The 25291-nt window shown below is 44.4% G+C and overlaps 1 protein-coding gene across 1 annotated transcript in view; it reads right to left on the bottom strand.

Moving 5' to 3' along the window:
• Nucleotides 1-24998, bottom strand: part of CLCC1 (chloride channel CLIC like 1) — a 123843-nt gene extending 98845 nt beyond the window's left edge. The window contains exons 1-5 of the mRNA XM_077452698.1: nucleotides 24866-24998; nucleotides 22730-22870; nucleotides 11207-11317; nucleotides 5818-5916; nucleotides 3081-3185 (exon numbers count right to left, since the gene is read on the bottom strand). Coding sequence (XP_077308824.1) covers nucleotides 3081-3185; nucleotides 5818-5916; nucleotides 11207-11317; nucleotides 22730-22870; nucleotides 24866-24871 — 462 coding nt within the window. The 5' untranslated portion in view covers nucleotides 24872-24998. The remainder of the gene's footprint in view (nucleotides 1-3080; nucleotides 3186-5817; nucleotides 5917-11206; nucleotides 11318-22729; nucleotides 22871-24865) is intronic.
• Between the last annotated feature and the right edge of the window lie 293 nt (nucleotides 24999-25291).

Below are 25291 nucleotides of genomic sequence, written 5' to 3'. Positions count from 1 at the left end.
AACTATGTAGAGCAAGGGCCTGCCTGACTGCATACAGATTGTTTTGGTTTGGTTTGACCTTATATTATATAATTTTGTTAAATCTAAAGGAAAATTGTACAAAAAAAGTCATATAACATTTGGCCAGCCTAAAAAACACAAAACAAAAAAAAAAAAAAACACACAGAAAATAGTTAGTCCGATATTTTTATTGTGTGTATTAGGCATAAGACTTAGGCAACATAGGTCATTGTTATTACTTAATAAAAAGATATACTGTACATCAGGGATATGCAATTAGCGCACCTCCAGCTGTTGCAAAACTACAAGTCCCATCATGTCTCTGCCTCTGGGCAGGGCCGCTGATATGGCAGTACAATCAGCCCTGATGTACTGGGACTGCCCAGATCAGCTACATAGTGGGGCCCGGGTATCAAACAATTTGTTACTGCATTTAAAAAAAAAAAAAAAAACAATTTTCTAAACTCTTCCCTGCTTCCGCCTCATCTGGTCAATGCAGGGGCTCAGGAGGGGAGCACAACAGAGGGACAAGATCGTGGCTGCACTGGACACAGTGAGTGGGAAATAGACGAAAGAATACTCACTGTGTCCTATTATATATCTCACAGCAGGGTACAATCATCACATCAGGCAGCACAGCAGGGTCTCTGTCATGGCTCTGTGTTACATTGCTTTTGGGTGCTGACTTTGTTATGGTTGTACTGTTACAGTCTGTTATATGTAGTTATGTGCAATACAGCCATAAGTTAACTAAGCCAGCACTCAACAGCCATGTGACAAAGTCATGATACATTCATGATAACTTCATGATAGAGCCCCTGTTTACTGTGATGCTTGTGTGATAATTGTAACCTGATGATAATAAGAAACATGCTACTTTAAATACTAATTTGGAGGAGCAGTAAACGTGCAGTGGAGCTGCATTTTTACTGCCCCCAAAACCAATCCCCTTTAATTGCTTCCCATCGTTGCTAGATTGGAAGGTTGATGATATCTCGATATCAATGATATGCTCAATCACCACAATATGCTCTTGAACAAGCATATGATCAAACTGATCTTAGCTTGAGCAGATGCTTTGGAGGCCAGAGGACAGATATGGGGTCTAAAAGACCTTATATCTCCCTATAAAGAGGACCTGTTATGGCCCTTGCTATCACAAGGAATGTTGTCCATCCCCTGTGAAAGCAAAAATGACAATAAAAAAAATGTAAAGATACAATATAAGATTTTTTTTTATTTGTAATTAAAGAGGAAGTAAACCCTGATGAGTTTACTTCCTCTTTCATTCCCTGCAAAGCATAATGGACTACTATGCATCGCATAGTAGCCCATTATGTGTCACTTACCTGACACAGGAGCCAGCGAAGTCGCCGCTGTCCCCTGTAGTCCGCCGCATCCATCTTGTTGGTGGGGTCTCGCAGCTCCGCTGCTGTCATTCGGCAAAGCCGCGATGAGGTCACTCCCACGCATGCGCACGGGAGCCGACATGCGCGGCAGCTCCGTCGCCGAGAATGCCGCGCTCAGTGCGCCGATGTCTACGGCGCATGCGCCGTAGACAGCGGTGCCCGTTTTCGGGCAAATATCTCCTAAACCATATAGGTTTAGGAGATATTGCTTGGACCTATAGGTAAGCCTCAATCTAGGCTTAAGACAAGTATTTGGCGCAAATCAAAGATATTAGGTTCCCACTTGAAAAAAAGGAGTCTATAAGGTTACATATGGTGAGTGCAGGGAATGCACTACTTTGTCCAGACCAAAAAAAGGAGGGAATAAATGTTCTTTAGTTCATGGAGAGGGGGAGGGGAAAAGGGATGGGGAGGGGGGGATGGATCCGCATGCAGGGCTGCCACCTTAAAAGAGCTGAAACTTGAGCTCCTGGATTGCTGTAGATAAAGGAGAAAAAGGAGAGAAAGGGGCGCCTCTGGGTGCAGATTTTTTTAAAAGGTTTTATTTTCAGTGTAAAAAACATAAAATTTTGCACTCACATTTAGTAGGCAAAAAGTAAGCATTAAACACCAGGGGTCATCTGGTATATCTGATTTTTGGGACGTCAGCCAGTGGTCCGGTCCACATCTGTCATCTCATCGCGTTGTTCCTGTTCCTCTCACATGCTGTCCACTGCAGGTGTTTTGTATGAAGCAGCCGGCTTGTGGTGGACACGAGATGTGCGGTCTTCAAAACGAGACTTGGGAGGCAGAGACGACCAGGGCGCGGGGCTGTGACGTCAGCGGGTATGCGACGCGTTTCTTGAGCGTGCGGGTCGAGATTGTCCGAGCGTGCGGTCGTCCGACAATCTCGACCCGCACGCTCAAGAAATGCGTCGCATACCCGCTGATGTCACAGCCCCGCGCCCTGGTCGTCTCTGCCTCCCAAGCCTCGTTTTGAAGACCGCACATCTCGTGTCCACCACAAGCCGGCTGCTTCATACAAAACACCTGCAGTGGACAGCATGTGAGAGGAACAGGAACAACGCGATGAGATGACAGATGTGGACCGGACCACTGGCTGACATCCCAAAAATCAGATATACCAGATGACCCCTGGTGTTTAATGCTTACTTTTTGCCTACTAAATGTGAGTGCAAAATTTTATGTTTTTTACACTGAAAATAAAACCTTTTAAAAAAATCTACTTAATCTAGGCTTACCTGTAGGTCAAAGTGGTTTGTAAGGGTTTACAACCACTTTAATAAAATACAATTGAAAATAAATGTAAACTGCCCCCTGCTCCTTCATGCTTACTAATTGCAAACATGTTTTGGCTTCACACGCATATGTAAACGGCAGCAAACCTGCATTTCACTTCAAGTCGGGGTCAGGTGGTGGAAGGGCGTGGTTGAAGGGGGCCCTGTCAGGTAGGCTGTACGGGGCCCCATGATTTCTAACAGCGGCCCTGCCTCTGGGTGTCATGTTTGTGGCTGTCAGAGTCTTGCTACGCCTCATGGGAATTGTAGTTCTGCAACAGCTGGAGGTCCGCTAATTGCATATCCCTGCTGACAATTGTGTGAAGCAAACTAGTAAATTAAATCGCTAATAAAGATTGAGTTTAAAAATATTATATGCATGCAAAATACTTACTAGTCCAAGAAGTCGAGCCTCATTTATAATCCTGTATAAAAAACGTCGGAACACAGGGTTACAGGTATTCTGAGGAATTCCCCCTTTCTTTCGCCACTCCTCAATCTAAAACAGAAAAACAAAAAAAAAAAAAAAAAACTTTTCAGAAATGGAGATTCTATATTGAACTTCACTGACTGGGACACCAAGTGATCTTTTTGATAACAATGTCCTAGTGGAAAAAAGCCTATAAACAGAAGTTAAAGCGGAGCTCCAGCCACCCCCCCCCCCCCAAAAAAAATTAAAGTCAGCCGCTACAAATATTATTAGGACACTTACCGGTCCAGGGAGCCCACAATGTCAGCACCCCAGTCTCCGACCACCTCCTGTACCATGTCCCCAGTCTCCGACCACCTCCTGTACCATGTCCCCAGTCTCCGACCACCTCCTGTACCATGTCCCCAGTCTCCGACCACCTCCTGTACCATGTCCCCAGTCTCCGACCACCTCCTGTACCATGTCCCCAGTCTCTGACCACCTCCTGTATAAAAATATTTTTTTAAAAACAGTCATTTTCGGTATCGGTGCTATTTCGGTATCCGTTTCGGCCTAGCGTATTTTTCATTTTTGGGATCAGTTTCGGCACGAAAAAACCCATTCGGTGCATCCCTAGTTACAAGGGGCAAACAGACCAGGACTGGCCTTACCTTGTACCCCCAGTATTGAATGAATAGGGCAAAATCCTCAGATCCGTCATACCCACCAAGCTTTCTTTAGTGGCTTTGTAGATATGACAGATCTGAGGCGGTTATTCAAATGCAACATGAATACGCTAAAGTGGTTACCATATAATCCACCAAACAGCCTACAGGCATACACCACTTTAAGTACACTCACTTTACGTACACTCGTGGGTACAGACATACTGGCGAGTGTATGTAAAGTGCCTCGCAAGTACTCTACAGACATTTTGCAGCTGCAGAAGGAGCTGAAGCTCCTAGAGCAGGGGTGCCCAACCTTTTTAAGAACGAGGGGCACTTAAGCAACTTGGTAACCAGTTGCGGGTCACAATGGGCGGATGACAGGTCACGGCTACTCTATAGGCCCTCCAATCCGATCCACCTAGATGGAAGGGAGCGAACTCTCTTCTAGTTTATCGGATTTTTAGGACCGGATTGGAGGCAGGCGGACAAAAGTCTGTTTACATCTGCCGCTCTGTAGAGGTGAATTGAGGGTCCTATTGGGTAGGGCCGATCGTGTTAAAAGGGCCTAAACTGCTTTCACACCGATGATTACCCACACCGCGGGTGAGGCATAGTACACCTGTGTCTATCCTGTGGATTAACTGAACTTTGCCATATTCTCTGCCTATGGCAAAAGCCGGCGCTGTACAGGAAGCATCGGCTTATGGGGCTCTGCTCTGCAGCCGTTTTCTTCCTCTACCACAAGCTTCATTCACAACACCGATGATGTGGTATAACGGGTCGGCAACCTGCGATCTGGGCTTGCTAACCCACCATTCCAGAGCAGGAGGTCGCGGGCCACATCAAAGGGCTCTGCGGGCCACATGTGGCCCCTGGGCAACTGGTTGGCCACCCCTGTCCTGGAGCATAGCCCGCTCTATTCCAGTGTGCCTCTGACACCTCTCACCCTGCTCTGCACATGCTCAGTTACACTCTATTTTTACTGCTGCCCAAGAAGAAACAGGAGCAATGCAATTTAGAGCACACACTAATTTTGGTAGCATAATTATTAATGAGGAATGTATGTTCCTTACTAAAGAGCATTTTTATCAAGTTGTTGTGGGTTCTACTTTAAGAAAACAGTGAGGCATAATTTCAAATGTAATAGATTTTACCTTAAAGTGGTTGTAAAGTCATAAAAAATGCATTTTTATCTAAATGTATTCTATACATTAAAGAGGAAGTAAACCTCCCAGTATTGTTTGTACCTATAGGCAAAGCCTATAAAAAGGTGGCTTGCCTATAGGTACGGAAAATATTGAATAAACTTGCACAGTTTAGGAGATATTCACTGTATACGCCACTGATTATGTCATTGGCGCATGCGCTCTAAAGGAACGTCCACCCATGCCGTTTCTTCAGAGCCTGTGCCATGCCTGGTGACTTCACCTTGCATGCCTGGGAGTGACATCGCAGCTTCGGCCATTCACAACGCTGGAGCCCACGAACCCGGAAGGAACACTGGGAAAGATGTCAGCCATATCAGCGATCTGTGAGCATCACTGGAGGGTTTCATTTTACGGTATTTCATAATGCGCTAGTATGCGATGCATAGTAGCTCAATATACCTGTCTTAAAGGTTTTTTTTCACCCTCCTCTGGGTTTACAACCTTTTTAAGTAAAAAAAAAAAACCTTTGTGCAGCAGCCCCAGCACACCCTAAAACTTACCTGAGCCCCATCTCTCTACAGCGATGTTCACGAGTGCCTCGGCCATCTGGGACTCTCCTCCTGATTGGCTTAGACACAGCAGTGGCGCCATTGGCTCTCGCTGCCGTCAAAGTCAGTCAGCCAATCAGGAGAGAGGGGGCAGGGCCAAAACGGGGCTCTGTTTCTAAATGGACACATGGAGCTATGACTCGGCTCAGGTGCCCCCACTGCCAGCTGCTTGCTGTGGTGCACGCAACAGGTAGTATGGGGCAGGAGAGTCGAAGAGGGACCAGAGAAGAGGAGGATCTGGGCTGCTTTGATTAAGGTGTTAGATGCGTTTTAGCTCCATGCATGATAATAACTTTACCTCTTTTCTCAGAGTATCCATGTCCTCTTTATACTCCTGGCAGATACCCTCATTTTTCATTTCAGTTACCTCATTTTCAGAAAAATCTTTTATGCTATCCTGTGGACAAAATATAACAAATTTGGTTCATTGGGATACACAAGAAACAAAACTCAGACCAGACTTACCAGCAAGGAACCCATATTCTAGTCTAAATTAAAGTGGATGTAAACCTGATTCATGAAATTTGAGCACACATCTGTCTGTAGTGTTTACTTATCTCTCTCCAGAGCCCCAAGTCCTGTGCCTTTCTGCTGTTTCGTTCTTTTGTAATCAGCAGAATAACTTCTGACGCGTTCTGAGATAAAAGCAGCCTGAAATGTGTGTCTGGGGCTGGGTGCTATAAATAGATTAACAGAGAGCTTGTCTTGTCACAGCACAGCTCTGAAAGTATCTTTTTTCTTCTGCTTATGAGGAGAGGGGGTGCCTTTCCTCCAATCAGCTGTCACACAGTGTAAGCACAGACTACACACCTACAGCTGAACGAGGAAGTAAAAATTCTAACACGTGTGAATTGTAAGGAAGCTGAAGACAGCAGATATAGTACATTTTAAATTTATGTAGGGAGACTTGTTTCATCTCTGTGTATCATCTGAGGCTGTTCACTTTACTGGGTATATGTGAGGGCTTACATCCACTTTAACAATGGTTTGAATTGCTTATAACAACTAAACAGATTTCTTCCTTCATTATGAAGCCTGAAGGGTTGCTAGAGGGAAGCCAGTCTGGTTTTATTGCAGACATTTAACTGATAATCATTGTTTTCTGCTTCAGCACAAATCATTAAAGCTGACCATCATGGAAACAGCTAAATACTAACTGTATATGGCAGTTGCTTTAACTGTCAAAAACATTGTATTTTGGTTCATGAAGTCCTGAGTTTTACTCAGATTTGCGGCATGGCATTGACCTGTTTAGCAAAGGGGGGGGGGGGGGAACTTGATCTTTCTCTGTTGCAGTTTCACCTACAGGTCCACTCCCCTGTGACTGGACAGCAAAAAGGAAGATGCACACTGATGATGCTCATCTGTCACTCTGTTCTCTCCTGCTGTCAGTATTTCTTAAATGCACTGCAGCCCCACCGATTGGCTCCTTATGTTGCTGCTCCCTCCCCCATTCTGGGTTCTGCTGCACAGACTGTACAGTAGATTTCAAGATGCTAATTCAAAGTAGAATTCAGGCGCATATCCTGCTTGCGTAAAAAACAAAACAAAAAGAAAACTGCAGGTATGATTTGTATTGCATTCTTGGATCAATACAAGTATTCATATTTTATATGCAAGGGACTCTTGGGGAAGCTGGCAATCACTGTAGTAGTCAGTGCTACTACGAGAGCAGCGATCATCTGGATCCTGTGTCGAATGACTTCCCCACTGCATTGTTCCAAGCTGGACAAAAAGTATGTAATCCAGATCACACCTGGAGTTCAGATTTAAAGATGTATTAATAATTACCAAACTGCAAATGTGAGCCTTGTATATCTAAATAGAGTTCAGCTTTAATAATACACACAAAATTCAAATACCTAAAAAAAAATTACACAGGATGTTCTATGTAGGACAGGTCTGCTTCGAACAAAAAACATGAATGTTTTAAATACTATCCGTGTCTTCTTTTAGTAGTTTTTCCCAGCCTGGAAGAGATCAATGGGACAAGCAGCGATAGGAATCTTCCCAATCAGGGCACAATACGTGTTCTAACCCCATCTCATTAAAATGGGGAAATTTCCCCTTGATCCTTGCTCTTATATTCAGGTAGAGTAAAGGAAATTTGTAAATTCTGTATAAAAATGTATTCTATTTTGTACACTATGCCTATGTATTGTACACAGCAATCATATTTTGGTTACATGTTTGCATTCTTTCGAGTCCTGATTAGAATTTAGCCTGCCTTGTTACCAAAAAAGTACAATTGTAATATTAATGTGATACCTACGTAATCATGTGTATAAAAGAAACTTCAATTGTGCCAAATAAAACAGAACAGTTATGTGCCTGATCCCTACTGCAGCAGTTAATTTGGAGCCAGAAATCAATATGAGGATAGGAGTTGCCCATCTAAGAAATTTCCAGAACAGGTAAGTAAAGTAAGTGAAAGTAAAAAATTCTCAGTGAGGACACACAGCAACAAAATTTCTGTATTCAAAATCTTCTCCACTATGCCCAAAAAAATATGTTATGGCAAGAAAAGCACTTCCAAAAACCCAGTGAATGAAAACAAAAGCAGAAATGTTGGACCATAGTGACCAATCTGACATGTTCGGTAAAAAACAAAACAAAACTTGAATGCAAGAAAGAGAAGACCACATTAAAAGAACTACATTTCCCTGGCTTATGATATCTCAGAAGTCTATTGTTTCCGATGCTTATAGCAGGAATTAAAGTCATTTTAATCCCAAATCTAACATATTGCAGTTTACCAATCATTAGATGTGGTGGCTGCAATAGTTTTGTTTATTTAAGGCTTTTTCCCCTCTGTTTTAACCACCTCCTGTATTAGAGTGCCCCTCAGTCTGAATGAAGGAGCATATGGGGCACCTTTGGATAGCAGCATGATCAGTCTGGGGGGGGGGGGGCGTTAGATGCACTAATAGATTCAGCAGGGGCCTGAGCTATTTATCTCAGTGGCATGCAATTTGCCTGATCTCTGTAAACGGTTACATCTGCAGAACATGCTCTTTTGAAAAACAACAGACTGGATCACCAGATGAAGATAGAATAAAGACTTCAAAAGAAAATGAATGCAGGCAACACATTAAGAATTGGTAAGCTGCAATATAGTAAATGTTTGCTTTTGGGTTCAATACTGCTGTAAAAGGTAGAGGAAGTCCTAGAAAAAGAACCACAAGCTTAGTGAAGAGCAAGAGCTCTTTCTTGCATTCTTTTCTTCTGCATTTTGCTATACAACTGTGTGTGCTTTCACTGGATTGTATTTTTCCACTGTATTATCTTCACCTCCCACTTACGTTATATTCTTATGTAGCACTGACCCCCGAAGGAGCGGCTGATTTTGTTGGGCTTACCGTTACCTTCTTGACCTTGTGTATGTCTAGGGGCTTCCCGAGGTAGATGGCCCAAAGAATTGTAGAAACTGACACTGGATCTGCTTTTGGGATTTTTATTTGCAAAAAAGAGTAGACAAAACACAGTCTCTCAATAAGGGTAGAGGGTTTAGGTAGAAAGTCCAGGTACTCTTGGAACTGCTCAAAATAGAAAGTCTCTCACTATAGAAATCCAGAGAATAGCCACTCACAACTGGATTCTCACAGCTACAGGATAGACCTCCTCCTACTAGGCCTAGCAGCCGATAGAGTGTTCAGATAAAGCAAAGTCTCTGCCACAGACTTGCATGTAGAATGTTTGTGAATAAAGTTTCTGCCACAGACTTGCATGTAGAACGTTTGTAGTAAAGTCTCTGCCACAGACTTGTTGTAGAACACTTGTAGTAAAGTCTCTGCCACAGACTTGATGTAGAACACTTGTAGTAAAGTCTCTGCCACAGACTTGATGTAGAACACTTGTAGTAAAGTCTCTGCCACAGACTTGATGTAGAACACTTGTAGTAAAGTCTCTGCCACAGACTTGATGTAGAACACTTGTAGTAAAGTCTCTGCCACAGACTTGATGTAGAACACTTGTAGTAACTGAAGGATGTAGACAAATTTAGAGAGCCCTCATACAGTACCAGTATCTTGCAGCCGGTCTGGTGATACTGTATGAGTGTAGATTCACTTGGTGTCTTTCCACTAAGCCTCCAGGCTCTTTCTGAGAAGTCAGACTTCAGCGTGGCCTTCTCCCGAAGAGTCCTCCCCTGGCTGCTTCTCCAGTTGCTGGGCCTTTCCACAGAGGAGACGGCACCAGACCACCTTTGAATCCTCCTTCCAGTTATTGTGCCTCAGGCTAGCCAGCCCCGAGACTCGGAATTTGATGGATCCGCACCCCAGGCCATGAGGGCCATGGAGGCTGGTCAGGAGGACCAGGACCAAACAGACAGAAAGATCTTCTGGACCAGAACCCAGAAGCACGTGATGTCAGTATCTTAAGTACCCTCTCCCAGAATGCACAGCAAGATGACACTCCCACTGGGCTGGTTCAGAGAAAAAGTGGCATTCAATGCGCCCAGCTGAACTGTGTTCTCACACTTGCCAGTGATGACAGCGCCACCTGTGGCCAAGCAGAACACAGTGCAATCCAGCTAGACTGGTAATGAAACCATAATTTGGTATAATTAAGCCCAAAACCAAACTGCGGTTTTAGGAACTTTAAATAGAGAAAAACACATAGCGTGTGCCCTTCAGGAGCCGGCACTACACTTACAAAAAAAATCAAAAATTAAATGTCAATGGTGAATCTGTTCATTGAATGGGATGATCACAAAGGTAGCAAGACAAATGGGTGTCATGCAAGACCTCAGACAAGCAATGGGCTGCCAAGTCAAGTAAAACTGCAGTACACTCTCATAGTTTTCTGTATTCCTAGATGCAGAAAGACATAGAAATGCAGAAGTGTAAAAAAGCAGCATGCAGGATCATTCCCAGGCTGTAAGATCGATCTGACACATTTCCTGGTAGAGGGGCACCAGAACGCATGCCCTGCAGGAAACAAAATGAGGAACAAAGCTACCCAACTGCCTTCAGGAGGAGGTACCTAGAAAAATGGCAATGGAATCATGAAGAAGCAGCATTAGCAAAGGGGGAAGGACAGAGCCGTTACAGTCCCACTGGCAGGTTAGTTAGTGGTATTAAACGGGAGTAGTAGATATGTTAGCAATAAGAAAAAGGCAGCTAGGAAAATAAGTTTCCCCTGTGGTTGGACACAACCACAACTCACCATTTTCAGGGGACCAAAAGTTTCTATAAGTTTTAACTTGGGAGATCCAATATGACACAAAAGAAGCAGAGTGGCTGCTCCAGTAAATTCGGTTTTGGGGGTCCAGTATGACACTGACCTATACAGTGGCTACTGTCTGCTGCTGGGATGAATCCCCAAGATCACTTGCAGTAGCTGTTGATTTATAGTCATTTAGAACAGTGAAAAACTCTTGGGTCTTCAGCCAGCAGGGATGGAGGGAGACATCTTAAGGAAACTAATGCAAATTGGGCTTACTGTATATGTTGGGGTATAGCCAATAGGTGGACTTGTGCCATGCTAATTTGCCTGTCCAACATCCTAGAAGCACAGCATTAACTCAGAGGGCTGCTGTTCCATCCATCAACGTTGTGAGGAAATTTTACAATGAGGAATTTGCTAAAATTGTCTTCCGTTTACTACATATGATGTTATAATTCCAAGCAAATAAAACATGCAGCTACAGTATATACAATATATTAAGCACAATATACAACCCTTACCTTCTGCTTCCAGTTATTAGCATCAGTCTTACAATCTAAGTGATCTGACTGGCAAGTGTCTTGAGCTTGCTCATTAGAACCTTCACTCAGAGTTGTCTTTCCTGTGTTGTACTAAAAGAGAAAAATTATCATCACAATAAGCAAAGAAAATGTTACCATGTACTTAAAGAGGAACTATACACTATATATATATATATATATATATATATATATATATATATATATATATATATAATTATATAAAAATAATATAATATATCAGATTTTCTGAAGATTTGTGTCTTCAGATTTACCAAAACCATGTAGTGTAAGGGCCTGCCTGATTGCAAACAAATTGAAACTCTTAAGGTTTGACCTCATATTATATGGTTTTGGTAAATCTGAAGAAAGACCAAAATCTTCAGAAATCTAACTGTGTACGGGGCTTGTCATGGTGAACAGCCAAGGTATGACCTTATTAGTGTGTCTCTACTTCATTGTCAATTCATACGCTTGGATGGGTCCTTCCAAATTAAGAGCCCATTCATAATGACCTGCCGCCCAAACCGCTGTTGCCCACGACAGTGTTTTGGAATGGAAAGCAGCGAGGGGGGAGGGCACATGTGAAGACAAACAGTTCATAACAGAACATTTGTAAGCATTGGATGATTTATTGGCATCATTTTGCATTTACATACACTATTCTTTGAATCAAATAAAAAATGTACTCCGGGTGCAGGATGTTCAACCAATAGTGGTCTGGACTATTACTTTTTTGTGCACTACAAAGAGAGCAATTTGCCTTATAAGTCAGGATTTCCGTGGCTGTATTAGAAGGATAAGTTCACCCTAAGTAATGGGTTACACCCATACTTTGGATGTAACATGTAAAATGTTACGATGCAGCAAGACTGGTTTTTACTAAAGGTGAACTTAGCCTCTAAGAAATACAATTGGCATCTGCGAAACAACTTCACAAAGATAAATATCTTTGTCTGGTGTGGCAGGTCACATTACCCTAAACAAAAAAAACTGATTCACAATTTCTGAAAAATTAGTAGGAAATAAGAGCTGCATTTTCATTACAGTTTAGACCTAGCCCCAGTTCACACTAACCTGCATGTGAATCGCACAGAAAAACACACCGCTGGGTGGTGCAATCTGAGCCTATTTTGAATGTGCTCAAATTCCGCCGTATCTAACCAAAAACACGCAGGCACCTTTTTTGGACCCTCTTTGCAACTGAACCATATGGTTGTTTTGATCTGGTGCAGGCAAACTGCACTGCATTTATGATCCATTTGGGGTGTTAGCTTTGTATTAACACCCGCATCAAATTGCAAACTCAGTGCGATTGCAAAACCCGCCCAGCTGTTATTGTTCACCCCCACCATCACAGGAGCAAGCTATCAAATGCTGAGCTCATAGCTACTGCATCAGGGGAGAAAGTGCATGTGAGGGAGTTTGAATCAGTGAAACGCTCACTCTTATAATGGTAAAGATGAACAGGAACAGCTAGGCATCTGCTATCAATGTCCTAGTTTTCCAGCCAGGTTTCAAGAAGAATGTTAATGGTCTACACCTATACAATATGGTATAGAAAGCTGCAAAAAAAATGGAGTTACGTACCGGTAACATCCTTTTCCGGGAGTCTTTCAGGACAGCCACCTTTGAGAGACACTGGCTCCTCCCCTCTTAGGAAACACTGCCTTCAATTTCACAATTTAAGCCTCCTCCTCTCTCCGTCCCTCAGTTCTTCCAGAGTACCTCCGGCTAACTGGGGAGACACAAGAACACGTCAAAATAAACAATCAAACTTTTAATCTTACCTGACGGTCTCATGTGATGAGTTCCCGAAGATCTCCAAAAACCTGGGTGAGAACCGGTGCTGTCCTGAAAGACTCCCGGAAAAGGATGTTACCGGTAGGTAACTCCATTTCTCCCAAGTTCGTCTTTCAGGACAGCCACCTTTGAGAGGATAAGCGAGTACCTTGTCTTAGGGTGGGACCACTGCTTGCAGCACTTTATGACCAAAGGCTTGGTCTTTGGCTGACAGAAGATCCAGTCTATAGTGCTTCACGAACGTAGAAAAACTGAACCACGTTGCGGCTCTACAGATCTGTTCAGGAGACGCACCAGCCCACTTTGCCTGCGAAGTTGCCACTGCCCTGGTTGAGTATGCTCTAATTCCAACTGGAGACTCTAACACCCCAACCACGTAAGTCTGCCCAATGGCTGACCTTAACCATCTGGCTATCGTACGTCTAAAGGCTTTGGAACCCTTCCTAGCCCCTGAAAATAACACTAAAAGTGAATCAGACTTCCTGGACTGACTTGTGCAATCTAAATAATGAAGGACACATCTTTTAAGGACCAATTTATTAAGATGTGTTCCTGTTCTCTCACTGGCTTTGAACGAAAAACAGGCAGCATAATCTCTTGGACTCTCTGAGGATTAGAGGCTACCTTAGGTAAAAAGGCCAGATCAGTCTTAAAACTGAATGGTCCGGAAAAGGAGTGTCCTAACAGACAGGACTTTGAGTTTACTCACTTTCCTTGGCGTAGTGATCGCCACAAAAAACACAGTTTTGAGAGTGATCAACCAGAACGAGCAAGATTCCAATGGCTCAAAAGGTTCTTTTGTGAGAACCTGTAAAACTAATGAAAGATCCCGACTGGGAAAAGGGCGACCAAAAGGCTTGGTCTTTGCCTACTTAAGGCTCTAAGGAACCTTACTAACCCAAGGTCTGATATTAGATGCCTTTCCAGAAATACGCTTGAAGCGAAAACCTGACTCTTCAATGTTTCAGGGGCTAAACCTTTATCTGCCCCTGACTGCAGGAACTCTAGAACAGCTACAAGGCTGTGCACATCGAAAGAGTTCTCTGAGCACCAGCTATTGAACCACCTTGGTGCCGTGACCCAGATACGAACCGGGGGTGCTGCGGACACCACGCAGAGTACTAACCCCCATACGATCACGGCCCCCTACCTCCAGGAAAATGGTCTGAGTTTTTATTTACCTGCTATACAGAAGAGTGGCTACTAAACAGTCTGAGACCCCTTTGCCCTTCGGCAATTGCTCCTCAGTAGCCAAGCTGCAAGGATCCACCTGGGGACAGCAGATTGGGCCCTGGGAAAGGAGACACTCCTAGACCGGGAAAACCCGGGGGGGGTCCCACAGACAGGCCCTTCAGAATGGAGAACCACGGCCTCCTGGGCCAATGAGGTGCGTTTAGAAAAAGGAAGTAATCTCCACCTGAAACTTCCTTGACCCTGCAGGAATCAGAATGGGAGGGGGGAAAGCATAGCACCTAGAGAAACCCCAACTCTGTGCTTTAGTGCATCTGCTCCCGACCTCCCATCTCCCCTGTTCATGGAACAGGATATGGCTTCTTTTGCGTTTTCCCTTGAGGCAAAAGAGGTCTATCGAAGGAATCCCCCACCTCTGGGTGATCTCTTCGAAAAACCTCCTGCTTGAGAACCTGGTTGCTTTCTTCCCGTGTTCTCCTGCTGAGGAAACCTAATACCAGAATTTGCTCTCCTTTCAAACGGATCACTGGAAGGACAGGAATTTAACATTCGGCCCATCTGAGGATGGCTTTAGCTAGGGCCCATAAGGATCTGCTCCAGGAGCCCCCGTCTTGTTGACGTAAGCCACTGCCACGGGATTGTCTCCATGACTCTTACATGAATTCTCCAGAGCACTCTCTGAAAGGTCCTGAGAACCAGATCTACTGCTCTCAACTCCCTCCAATTTGAGGATCTCTTAGACTCTTTCCTCTCCCAGGTACCCCATACCAAAACGGGAGTCTAGGTGTGTACCCCAACCTAAGCCGTTCGTATCGGTTGTAACCACCCTGGATATAGGCAAAATCCATTCTAGGCCTTGTGACAAACGTGCTCCCTTTCCCAAAGGGATCTCTTTACCTGAGTTGGAACCAAAACCAAAGAGTCCCAAGACCCCTGACTGTGGTCCCAAACCTTCAAGATGAATAGTTTGCAGAGGACGGTAACGTGACCCCGTCCACTGAACTGCTGGGAGCGTGGATGTCAGTAAGCTCAACCTGCCCTTCCTCATTGAGTTCTGACGGTTGCCCTGGAGAAACAACAGTGCTTTGTCTACCTTCTGGATTTTCTCCAAGGAGGAAAGACCTTTTGTTCTGTTGAGCCCGGCCCCTACCCCAGGAAGGTGACCCCTTGGGAAGGATTTTAAGTTGGGTTTCTCTAGGTTCAGAGGCCAACCCAGGCTCACTAACAGGTCTTTTGTTACCTGTGGAACCCAAATCAACTGCGCCAGAGAAGGGACAAACAGGAGAAGATCGTCAAGATACACGATCACCGAGACTCCCCTGAGACGCAGGAAAGCCAGAACCTCTACCATCACTTTGGTGAAGATACGAGGGGGAAGGGGATAGCCCAAAAGGGAAGTGCTTTGAACTGAAGGTGTAGCACCCCTACAGAGGTTATCACTGCCAGCCTGAGGAAACGCTGGTGGCTCTCTGCGATGGGAACATGCAGGTATGCATCCTTACTATCGATGCCCTGAAACAGTTTTGGTGGAAGAGGTGCCCTCACCCAGTGACCAAAACCAACCGAAGAATTCTGTAGGCGACTAAGACACACAGACGCTTCAGGTTCAGGATGAGCCTGAACTTTTCTGAAGGCCTGTGAACCACAAAAATGTGAGAATAGAAGCCTTGCCTGTCCATCCTGCTGGGACCTGTATTACCACCTCCTGTTCCTCTAACTCCTGGAGAGAAAAGAAGGGCACACTTTGGCAGCTCAGTGACAAGGAGTCTCAAAAAAGGGGGGAGCTCTGAAACCTCCAACCGGTAACCTCCCCTGATGATCCCCAACACAAACTGATTGGAGGTGATCATCTCCCACTGGGGGAGGAAGGCCCCTTTTTTTTTTTTTTTTTTATTTCCTTTTAAGGAAAAAGGCCTTTTTCTTATCAGCCGTGCGATCTAGCACTGCTTCAAGACCTGGCCCAAACAGCAGGTCTCCTGTAAAAAGGATTCCACAGAGCTTTGCTTTGGAGGTCTTGTCCCCCTGCCATGTCTTCAGCCTTAAGACCCTCAAGGCTGAGTTGGTCAGAGCCGAAGACCTTGCATACATTCGCCTGGATTAAGCCGAAGCATCCGCAGTGTATGCCAACTCCTTAAGCAGCATGGGAAAGGAGGGTAAAAAAAAAAAAAAAAGTCTCCTCTGCCGTCATTGCTTCATGCATTAATCTGGATAAGCCAACACTTCATATTACGTGCCACCACTGTGGCTGCTATGGCAGGCTTAAAGATTTTCTTACGAGAAAATCCCATGTATCCTTCAGAAGTGAATCCATCCTTCAGACCAAAGGGTCTGAAAGCATCCCCATGTCCCCAAGGACAGGTCAGTATGCCTGGACATCCGAAGAAAGGCAGCATCTAACCTGGGAGATTTTATTCCAGACAAGAGCTTCCTCTTCCGCCCGAAGAAACCTTTGTTTTAATGCACCAGAAAAGAAAGGTTTTCTTTCGGGACCCTGCCATTCCTGATGGCATCGATCAAGATGTCATGAGCCGGGAACACCCGCTTCCCCCAGGCCCTAGTACATCTGATCGTGGGATGACAATGCCTTTTTCTCTTGTATACCTAAAGTGGTATGAATAGCTCCCAAGAGCTTATCCACTTCATCCAGGGGAAGTTTATACCGTGAGGTTCTTTTGGGTTCCCCATCCAAGCCCTCACCATCAGATTCCCCTTGGGAGTCTGAGACGGCACTGTCAACTTCTTCCTCAACTTCCTCTCTGACACCCTCTGGATTCTCCCTTAACCTGCAGGAGGAACATCCATCGGGTTAGGTGGAACACTCTGCTGTGCTGGTGAAAGAGTGCTCTGGAGCTGAGGCCACTGGAACCTTCACAGAAGCCGCTAGATCTGCACCCTGTTCTGCTGCCTGCTCCCTGATGGCGCCCAAATAGGGACCTGAACCCTGGACCCTCAGGTTAAAGGTCTGATGCTCCACCGACTGAGCTATCCGGGGCTTCAAAACACTCTTTACAAAGTGCCTTGAACCAGGAATTCCCCAAAAGAGGCTCTATATGAAGGACACTCCCTCCTAGAACCAAGGGGGGACTTGCTCATGTCTTTCTGAGACATAGAAATAAGAGAGGGCAGCATAAAATTTAAAAAGAAAAGAAACACCAGCACTACTTAAGAGGACCACCGGGAGTGCCCCCCCCAGGATCAAACTCCACCTGGATCCCAGACGCACTGCCCTTCCCCCTGACCACCTAGGGGGAAAAAACACCAGTGGAGCTACTGGTTATAAAGTAAGGGAACCCCTCCCCAGGGTTTTCCTTACCTTTGAGTGGCTGGTGCCGTTAGCTCCAGGAGCTCCTGAAGCCACTGCTTCGGACATTCTCCTGTTGAGGAAGAGTGGTACGAACGTGCCTCCAACAGCTGCCTGTGCAACTTAGAAAGAGAGGCCGCACCAGCCGAACGCTTGGTCCTCCTTCCGACCGCGTCCGGAACCGGAAGACGCGGGTCCAACGAAGATGTCCGCCCCCACCAGAACTGACGTCGCCCGTCATCTGGTCCGGCCTCCAGCTCCAAGCCGACTGCAAACACAGGGGGACCTTGGACGTCTTCGTTGCAGCGCCCCACTGGGCGAAACGAAAGGATGGACCTCCCCAAAAACTTCCTGCTTTCCCCAAGCGAAGATTGGAGTGCGCGTAAAAAAGGTCAGTACAAGAGTTCAGCTCCCCAGCCGACCGGACTGCCTAACCCGTTGAAGCACCCTCCTGGGTGAACGAACGGATGGACCTCTCAAACTTCCTGCTTTCCCCAAGCGAAGTTTAGAGCACATGTAAAACGATCAGTACGAAAAACCAGCTCCCTGGCCGACCCGACTGCCGACCCCGTTGTAACACCCGACTGGGCGAACAAACGGATGGACCTCACAAACTTCCTGCTTTCCCCAAGCGAAGTTTAGAGCACATGTAAAGCGGTCAGTACGAAAATTCAGCTCCCCAGGTGACCGGACTGCCGAAAGTAGACCGATAGACGATCGGACTGCCGAGTGGGGCCGGAGCTCCGCTCGGATAGCTTCAGTCTCGCCAACTGATTTAGCTAAGGTTCCTTAGCGGTGTCTCCCCGCCGGAGGAAACACCATAACTGAGGGACGGAGAGAGGAGGTGGCTTAAATTGTGAAATTGAAGGCGGTGTTTCCTAAGAGGGGAGGAGCCAGTGTCTCTCAAAGGTGGCTGTCCTGAAAGACGAACTTGGGAAAAAACCTTCTATATATTTTGGTTTAAAAGTTGAGATTGGATAGATCTACATCTATAGTACACTGCTCAAAAAAAAAAAAAATTAAGGGAACACTACTTTGAAAACACATCAGATCTCAATGGGGAAAAATATCATGCTGGATATCTATACTGATATGGACTGGGTAATGTGTTAGTTTGATGGAAATGAAAATTATCAACCTAGAGTGGGCTGAATTCAAAGACACCTGAAAAAAAAAAAGGACAAACTGAAAAAATGATGCTGCAGGCTAGTCCATTTTGCTGAAATTTCATTGCAGCAACTCAGAATGGTACTCATTTTGTATGGCCCCATGTGCTGGTATGCATGCTTGACAACATTGGGACATGCTCCTAATGAGACAACGGACAGTGTCCTGTGGTATTTCCTCCCAGATCTGGACCAGGGCACCACTGAGCTCCTGACAGACTGAGGTACAACCTGGCAGCATCGGACCAAAACATAATATTCCAGAGATGTTCTATTGGATTTAGGTCAGATGAGCGTAGGGGCCATTCAATAGTATCCACTCCTCCATCCTCCAGGCATTGGCTGCATACTCTCGCCAGTTGAGGCTGGGCATTGTGGTGCACCAGGAGGAACCCAGGACCCAGTGCACTGACATAGGGTCTGACAATGGGTCCAAGGATTTCATCCCGATACCCAATGGCAGTCAGGGTGCCATTGTCTAGCCTGTAGAGGTCTGGGCATCCCTACATGGATATGCCTCCCCAGACCATCACTGACCCACCACCAAACGGATCATGCTGAATGATGTTAGGGGCAGCATAATGTTCTCAACGGCTTCTACAGACCCTTTCATGTCTGTAACATGTGCTCCAAGTGAACCTGTTTTCATCTGCGAAAAGCACAGGACGCCAGTGGGGGACCTGCCAAGTCTGGTGTTCAATGGCAAATGCCAATCAAGATCCCCGGTGGAGGGTAGTGAGCACATGGCCCAATAGAGGACATCAGGCCCTCAGGCCAACCTCGAAGTCTGTTTATGATTATTTGGTCAGAGACATTCACACCAGTGACCTGCTGGAGGTCATTTTGTAGGGCTCTGACAGTGCTTATTCTGTTCCTCCTTGCACAAAGGAGCAGATACCAGTCCTGCTACGTTAAGGACCTTCTATGGCACTGTCCAGCTCTGCTACAGTAACTGCCTGTTTCCCAGAATCTCCTCCATGCTCTTGAGATTGTGCTGGGAGACTCAGCAAACCTTCTGGCAATGGCATGTATTGAAGTGCCATTCTGGAGGAGTTGGACTGCCTATGCAACCTCTATAGGGTCCAGGTATTGCCTCATGCTACCAGTCTAGTGAAAAACAGTCAGAAAAGAGGAGTAGGAGGTAGTCTTATTGTTGCCCACCTATCTAGTGCACCTCTTAATGAAATTAACACCATAGCAGGTGAAACGTATTAAAAAAAAACCTGTGCTACTTAGCTGACCAGATCAATATTATCATAGGAGTTAAATTGACTTAATGATATACTCTGATTAAAAAAAGAAAGAAAAAAGAAGTGTTCCTGAATTTTTTTTGGAGATATAGAGATATATATATATATACACACATACACACACACACACACTATATAACCTACTGTTATCCTTGAACTTCCCTCCTGCTAGAACCTTATTTCCCACCCTAAAGTGGAACTATACTCACCTCCACTTCAGTGCTGCAGTGTCCAGTAGCTTCCTTTACCGGTTTTCACTGTCTGGGCTGAGATGACATCACTGCTGTGCATTGGTGGGAGCAGGGCTTGACAAATTTGCTTGGAATCTAGGAGCCAGCTAAAAAAGTTAGGAGCCAGGTCCGTAACGGCGATCCGGACCTGTCCCTGCCCCCCCCCCCCCCCCCCACCTGTCTCCAAGTCATTGCCCATAGCTCTTAGAGGGACATTTTATTTATTTAATTTTTTTTCAAATGACAATTGTTTTTTGGGGGTTTTTTTTATTGCATTTTAGTGTAAATATGAGATCTGAGGTCTCTCTGACCCCAGATCTCATATATAAGAGGACCTGTCATGCTTTTTTCTATTACAAGGGATTTTTACATTCCTTGTAATAGGAATAAAAGTGACAATTTTTTTTTTTTAAAGAACAGTGAAAAAATAAAAAGTTAAAATAAGAAAAAAAAAAAAAATTTTTATGCGCCCTGTCCCGCCAAGCTTGCGTGCAGAAGCGAACGCATACGTGAGTAGCGCCCGCATAAGAAAGGGGTGTTCAAACCACACGTGAGGTATCGCCACAATCGGTAGAGCGAGAGCAATAATTCTAGCCCTAGACCTCCTCTGTAACTCAAAACATGCAACCTGCAGAATTTTTTTAAACGTCGCCTATGGAGATTTTAAAGGGTTAAAGTTTGTCACCATTCCATGAGCGGACGCAATTTTGAAGCGTGACATGTTGGGTATCAATTTACTCGGCATAACATTATTTTTCAAAATATTAAAAAAATTGGACTAACTTTACTGTTGTCTTATTTTTTAAATTAAATAAATAATTTTTCCTCAAAAAAGTGCGCTTGTAAGTCAGCTGCACAAATACGGTGTGACAGACAGTATTGCAACGACCACCATTTTATTCTCTAGGTTGTTAGAATAAAAAAAATATTATATATATATATATATATAATGTTTAGGAGTTCTAAGTAAAGGGGAGGAGATGGGTGGGCAGTGAAAGCTCTATTAGCATTACTGGCTGTCATACCAACAGCCACCACTAGAGGGCGCCAGATTCCAGAAGGAAAAATAGGACCGCAGAAGGCCTCAAAGCCGTGGCCTCAATTACCGTCCGGCGGCGGCGTGGCCCGACGCGATCACGCCGGGGGGTGCACGGAGACAGGATACCCCCCAGCTGTGCTGCCCCAGGTCACTAATTCTAGTCGCAAATGGCGACCTGGCGCCCGGGGTTTTTCGAGCCCTGGGTGGGAGTATATTCATATCTACCCTTGTCAAGCTGTCCCTTTGTCAAGTTTTTATTGCTTGTATACCGCTTTAGAAAAATCACCTTTTTTTTGCCCTGCTGACCAATTTCACCAAAAGCAGAAAGAGTGAAATAAAGAAATTTTGTAATGTGACCAGAGCAAGTAAAAGTCATCCAATAGGAACACGTGTTAAAACTCTCTTGGAAAGGTATCCCTTTATTTTCTGTTGTGTCTCCAGGGCAAGAGGTGAAGGGACATCTCTATGGGACAGACAGCAATGTCCTGGGAGGGGTTTTACCCTTCTCTACTATTCTAAAATAAAAAGTTTTGGCTCTATATACAAGTTCCCACTTTACTTTTGAACAATGATTTGTATCTTTCTCAAAGCTTTTAGTCCACTCTGCTTTTTTTTTTTTTTTTTTCCAAAGGACATTGCTGGGTTTTGGTTTAACCGCCAACAAACAGCAAGTCAACTCAAAATGATGTAGTGCTTGGGGCAAACGTCAGTCTGTCTTCAGACAACAATGAAAACTAAAAGCTATATTAAACAAAAAAAAGACAGACTTGGTAGAATACTTAGGGCAGGGGTGCCCAACCAGTGGCACGGGGACCACATGTGGCCTGCGGAGCCCTCTGCTGTGGCCCGCGACCTCCTGCTCTGTGATGGAATAGAATAGAATACTGTTAATAGTACGTTTATTACTAAAATCACAGTGTATATATGGGCATATCTGTTCTGCAGTGGTTACTGGGCTGCATTCAAACTGATCCGCAGGTGCAGAGCAGTGTGAGGGTTATCTGCACTGAGCCATAGGCCCCTTTCCCACAGTCAGTCCGACCCTCCATTCACCTCTAAAGAGTAGCATATGTAAATGGACTTGTGTCCATTTACAAATGCCTACCTCCAATCCGATCTGCAAAAAAAAAAAAAAGTAGAAAAAAAAAGTAGAGTGGGCTCTATAGAGTACGGTGTACTGCCATGCACCCGCTCATTGTGGCCTATGACCGGTTGCCAAGTTGCTTAGGTGGCCCTCGCTCTTCAAAAGGTTGGGCTTATAAAAGGCAAATCCACTTTACACTGCAAGTGCACTTGAAAATTCACTTGGAAGTGCAGTTGCTTTAAATCTGAGGGGTAGATCTGAAATGTGGGGAAGCTGTGCTGATTTTGTCATCCAATCATGTGCAAGCTAAAAAGGTGTTTTTTTATTTTCCTTGCAGGTCCCCTTCGGATCTACAGCAACTGCACTTCCAATGCAAAGTGGATTTGCCTTTAGTAAATAACCCCCTTAGTGTCACTCTACTATATTGGCGACCAGACATACCTGTTTATGGTGCTTCATTCTGCCAGCTGCTGCATCATAATTCAGCATGTCTGTGGGATCAATCCAGTCATCATCTTGGTATTCTCCATGGCAGGTTACCAGGAAAAAGGAGAGAAGCAGGAACAAATGCATCTTTAAGACCTGATGAAATAAACAGAAAATTTACAAATGGAAGATATTCAGAACAATTACTTTTCTCCCTAGCAGCGAGTTTACTACAAAAAGTGGCACATCATAAAGTCGTGTCTTGTATATAAAAAGAAAAGGGTGCCATCCATTAGCTTTATATTTTAAGTGAGCATGCTCTTTTACCCTCATTGCTGTCCTCAATGTTTCACGGTCCTACCTCTGGTAAAGTACCTACTGTTTCCTATCCCCAAGTACTGCACCTATTCAACTTTAAAGCCTCAGGGCTACCACCACCTAGCTCTGAGCACACACCTAGCTCTGAGCACACACCTAGCTCTGAGCACACACAGAGGATAAAGAAAGTGCACGTGTTAAAATACAGTTTTTGTGGTATTAATATAAATATTCTGTAAATTATATTGATGAGGAAAGTTCCAAGAAAATCCGTTCAGTTCTCATGTAAAAACTCAAAAATGTATATAATACAATAGCAAAATATCACAAGAACAATATCAAAATGTAAAAACAACATCAATAATGTAATTATTTCTTAAGATGAAGATTCAGATGTGTGTCTTTGAGAAGCTGTGGCAGCTTCCTTCAATGTCTGCCCAACTGTGTTTCTGTTTCTAGATTTTGCTCCTAAAATCTGATCCCTGCTTCCTAAAAAGGCTGGTTTAAAGTTCTCATTTGTCTTGCCGTTCTACAGAAAACTGCGGGCTTTAACCACTCACGTAATGGTGGGAGTTGTTCAGTGTCTATGCATTGGCATTCCTGAGGAGTGAGCAAGAACAATGTGTGAAACCATTTAACGTATACAATATAAGTTTCCTTTAACATCTAAATCAAATACTACATATACTTATTCATTGAAAACCCAACGTTCTTATTAATACCATAATCAAAAACTATTGTAGCATAAAGAACTTCTAATCTTAACTAAAACAAACTTTTACATCTTAAGAAATGTAAATGTTTCCTTCTCCATTTGTGATGGGGGGGGGGGGGGGACAAGAACGATTACCATATGCGAGTTCTCCAAAGAAATGCTTTTGAAGCTTATAAAATATACAGTGGGGAGAACAAGTATTTGATACACTGCCGATTTTGCAGGTTTTCCTACTTACAAAGCATGTAGAGGTCTGTATTTTTTAGCATAGGTATTCTTCAACTGCGAGAGACTGAATCATGAACAAAAATCCAGAAAAATCACATCGTATGATTTTTAAAGAATTAATTTGCATTTTATTGCATGAACATGAAGTGGTTGTAAACCCACTTTTTGGACTTCTACCTATAGGTAAGCCTAGAATAAGGCTTACCTATAGGTAGTGGAAATATCTCCTAAACGTGTGCCGTTTAGGAGATATTTCGCTTCATGTTCAAAGTAAATGTGTGTGTAAAGGCAGGCGTTAAATATCGCCGTACATGCCAGAGCGAGCGCAACAATAGGCCCATTATTCATGGTTACCTCCACAGTGATGACCTACAGAGGCTTTCAAAGCCTCACCAATGGAAAATTTCAAGTATGGAAGTTTGTTGCCATTTCATGGGTGTGCGTGATTTTAGGGGTGGCATTCCGGGCATCTAGCTGGTGAGAATAGTCTTATTTTTTTTACCATAAAATTGGGTACTATATTGTATTTGGGTGCCAGAAAATGAACTGTTATATATATATAATTATTGCATTTACTACAAAAAAAAAAAAAAGGTGCTTGATAACCCGGTACACTAATGGTGTGTGACACAACCCACTGGCACTACTTCTTTGTATTGTGTAAAGACGGCTATGAGAGAAGAAAGACACAAGACTTTCCCATAGCGGTGCCAGTATAACCCGGGCACTGCATTGGGGAATGTTGAACAAGCGCAGCACACCAGTGACTGGCTACTCGCCATGTGATAGGAGCCGTGTAATGTTTACATTACTGCCACAAACGTGCGACACTTATCTGCTGTGACATCGCGAAGAACAAAGTACCTGCATCCAAGCAAGCGTCTACTTACACTCATGTATTCTGTCCTCCCTCTTCATGTATTAACACCACTACTTCCGGGTAACCACGACTCACTTTTAAAACCTCTCCACACATCACCTGACCCCCCCCAACAGCCAATGCTCATTCTGGGAACGCCTCAGAGATCACATGACTGCAAAGCGGAAGTATATGAAGCTGCACTGTGAGTGACAGCTCGTCCGGTGCAGCGATCGCTACATAATAGAAAACAAACAAACAAACAAACAAACATTCCACGTGCAATCACATAAACAGAGCTGAGGCATGTCACAATGTTGTCACGCTGATCTTCGTGGCTGTACCCAGTAAATGTGCTATACAGATATTACTGGAGAGGACGCCATTAGCACCCTTCTCAGCCAAATTATACTGGTGTTCATCTGGGAAAGAGACATTATCCATCACGCTTCCTTTA

This window comes from Lithobates pipiens, unplaced genomic scaffold (genome assembly GCF_037356315.1).
Source record: "Lithobates pipiens isolate NorthernLeopardFrog02 unplaced genomic scaffold, aLitPip1_a1.2 Scaffold_23, whole genome shotgun sequence".
Lineage (NCBI taxonomy): Eukaryota > Metazoa > Chordata > Amphibia > Anura > Ranidae > Lithobates > Lithobates pipiens.
Note: the sequence above shows the minus strand (reverse complement) of the source record. Positions and strands in the feature narration are given on the sequence as shown.